Source organism: Phalaenopsis equestris, unplaced genomic scaffold, assembly GCF_001263595.1.
Source record: "Phalaenopsis equestris unplaced genomic scaffold, ASM126359v1 Scaffold000145, whole genome shotgun sequence".
In the NCBI taxonomy this organism is placed as follows: domain Eukaryota; kingdom Viridiplantae; phylum Streptophyta; class Magnoliopsida; order Asparagales; family Orchidaceae; genus Phalaenopsis; species Phalaenopsis equestris.
The window spans coordinates 18,966-21,149 of record NW_018164587.1 but is presented as its reverse complement, the minus strand read 5'-3'; the positions used below and the strand labels follow the sequence as shown (position 1 = coordinate 21,149).

General features: G+C 31.2%; 1 protein-coding gene across 1 annotated transcript; it reads left to right on the top strand.

Moving 5' to 3' along the window:
• Window positions 1–110: 110 nt before the first annotated feature.
• On the top strand, window positions 111–1,745 carry LOC110021773 (heavy metal-associated isoprenylated plant protein 30-like; the record flags this gene model as incomplete). Its single annotated transcript, XM_020720398.1, is given in 2 exon segments — window positions 111–186; window positions 1,209–1,745. Coding segments are annotated over 2 exon segments (396 nt in total), but the record flags the coding sequence as incomplete, so codon positions are not given.
• Window positions 1,746–2,184: the final 439 nt, after the last annotated feature.

The window sequence follows — 2,184 nt, the reverse complement described above, 5'->3', positions numbered from 1 at the left end:
CACACACACACACACACACACACACACACACACACACATATATATATATATAAATTCAGTATTAATCTGTGCTATATTAATTCAGTACTATTATTATTATTATTTGGCAGGTTATAGAGCTTAAAGTGAGAATGTGTTGCGAAGGCTGCGAGAGGGTTGTCAAGCATGCCCTGCACAAGCTCAGAGGTACTCTACTTGGGGAAAATTTATCGGACAAATAATTATTAAATTTACTTTATCATTTAATTAATTATTTAAGAGTTGCTCATTTTAAAATAAAATGAACTTATTTAATAGTTATCTTAATTAAGTTCTGATCACCATAATTGATCAAAGTTTTTTTTTTTCCATTTTAATTATTTTAATTATTTCATTTAGTTATTTTGATCATTTATTTGTTTTAATAATTTATTAATAAGAGAATATTTATTTATATATAATTTTTATGTATTTATGTACATATATTTTTTATTAAAATTAATTTATTTTATAATCTTCATTAAAACTTCAGTCTAGTCCTTCATAAAATATCTTCAAGAGTTTGCAAGCAAATGAGGAAAATCAAGATGAGGAGTAGAGGTGTGGGAAGGAGCTCTTTTAGCCCTTTGCATGTATAATTAGAGAAGATATTTTTCGTTTTAGTACATTAAATTAATTACATTTGTCTATGTTTTCATTATACATTCCTTATTTCTATATTTCCCTTTGAAAATCATAACAAAAAAATAACATGAATATTATATAGCTATGACTAACAATTATAAAATTAAAATGATCAAAATAAATAAATGAGATTCACAACTTTATTATAAAATATTTATAAATAACAAGAAAATTAAATTAAATTATACATAAATACATAATAATAATAATAATAATAATAATAATAATAATAATATATAATATTTTTTAACTAAAATGTAAATAATATTAAATTATCAATATAAATACATTATGAAAATATATAAATCAAATTCAAAAAATTATTATAAAACATTTATGAATTCCGACAATAAGAATTATTAAGAAGATGATAAAATAAATTAATTTATATATATATATAAATATATATATACATACATAAATACATATATGCATGCATACATACATACAAACATAAAAAATAATACTAATAAAATTTATTTTAAAAATTATTTACATTGCAAGAACATAAACTAAGACCATCCATCTATCACTGAAAAACAAAGGCGTGGACTCGGTGGAGGTGAACTTACCACTAGGGAAGGTGACGGTGACCGGCTACATAGACCGCAACAAGGTACTGAAACAAGTGCGGCGGAGCGGGAAGAAGGTGGAGTTCTGGCCCAACCCCGACCTCCCCCTCTTCTTCACCAACGCCACCAATTACTTCCACGACGAACAATCTTACCGCGACAGCTACAACTACTGGCGCCATGGCTACAACAACAGCGACAAGCACGGCAACCTTCCGGTCAACCGCCGCGGCGAGGATCCGGTCAGCAACCTCTTCAACGACGACGATGTCAACGCCTGTTCCATCATGTGATGGTCGAGCCGAGACCATCTGATTGGGGATGGAGGGCTCAGATGGGTTCCAATTGTGTATAGTCAACGCAGGGTTGGTGTGCTTGGAGTAAGTTGATGTATATAGTTGTGTGACTTGTGCGTTTATATGTTTGTGTAAATTTAAATGTTTATATTTGTGGCTGTTTGGATTTGTATGTAATTGCATATGGACTACTATGATATTTATAAATTAATGATTCGAGTGATTTTATTAAAGTATCGAATTAATGTGTTTACACGTGCTACCACGATCAAGTAGCACGATCAAATTATTGAGAATTTGATAAAAATTAAAAATTTGAGTTGGGGTTTTAACATGAATTTAAACCTTTGAGTGAGAATTTGAAAAAAAAGATGAAAGAGGATGGTTGATTTGTAAATTAATTTAGAAATTTTAGAATTTTTTAGGCGTTGGAAACTGGAGCCGGGGCACTAGGGTCTAGGACCTGCTTTTCAACTTTTTGGTTTTGGATCTCGGGCTATCTTGGGCGTCCGCATGATGTTGGTTTGAATGCCAATGGGTGTCCCAGACCCCTGCTCGGTTAAGTTGGTTTAAACCTCAAATTTCCCAAAATCTGCGTGGGAGGGTTTTATGACTTCGCCCAGCCATGAGAGGCTCTGAATGGAGGGATAATA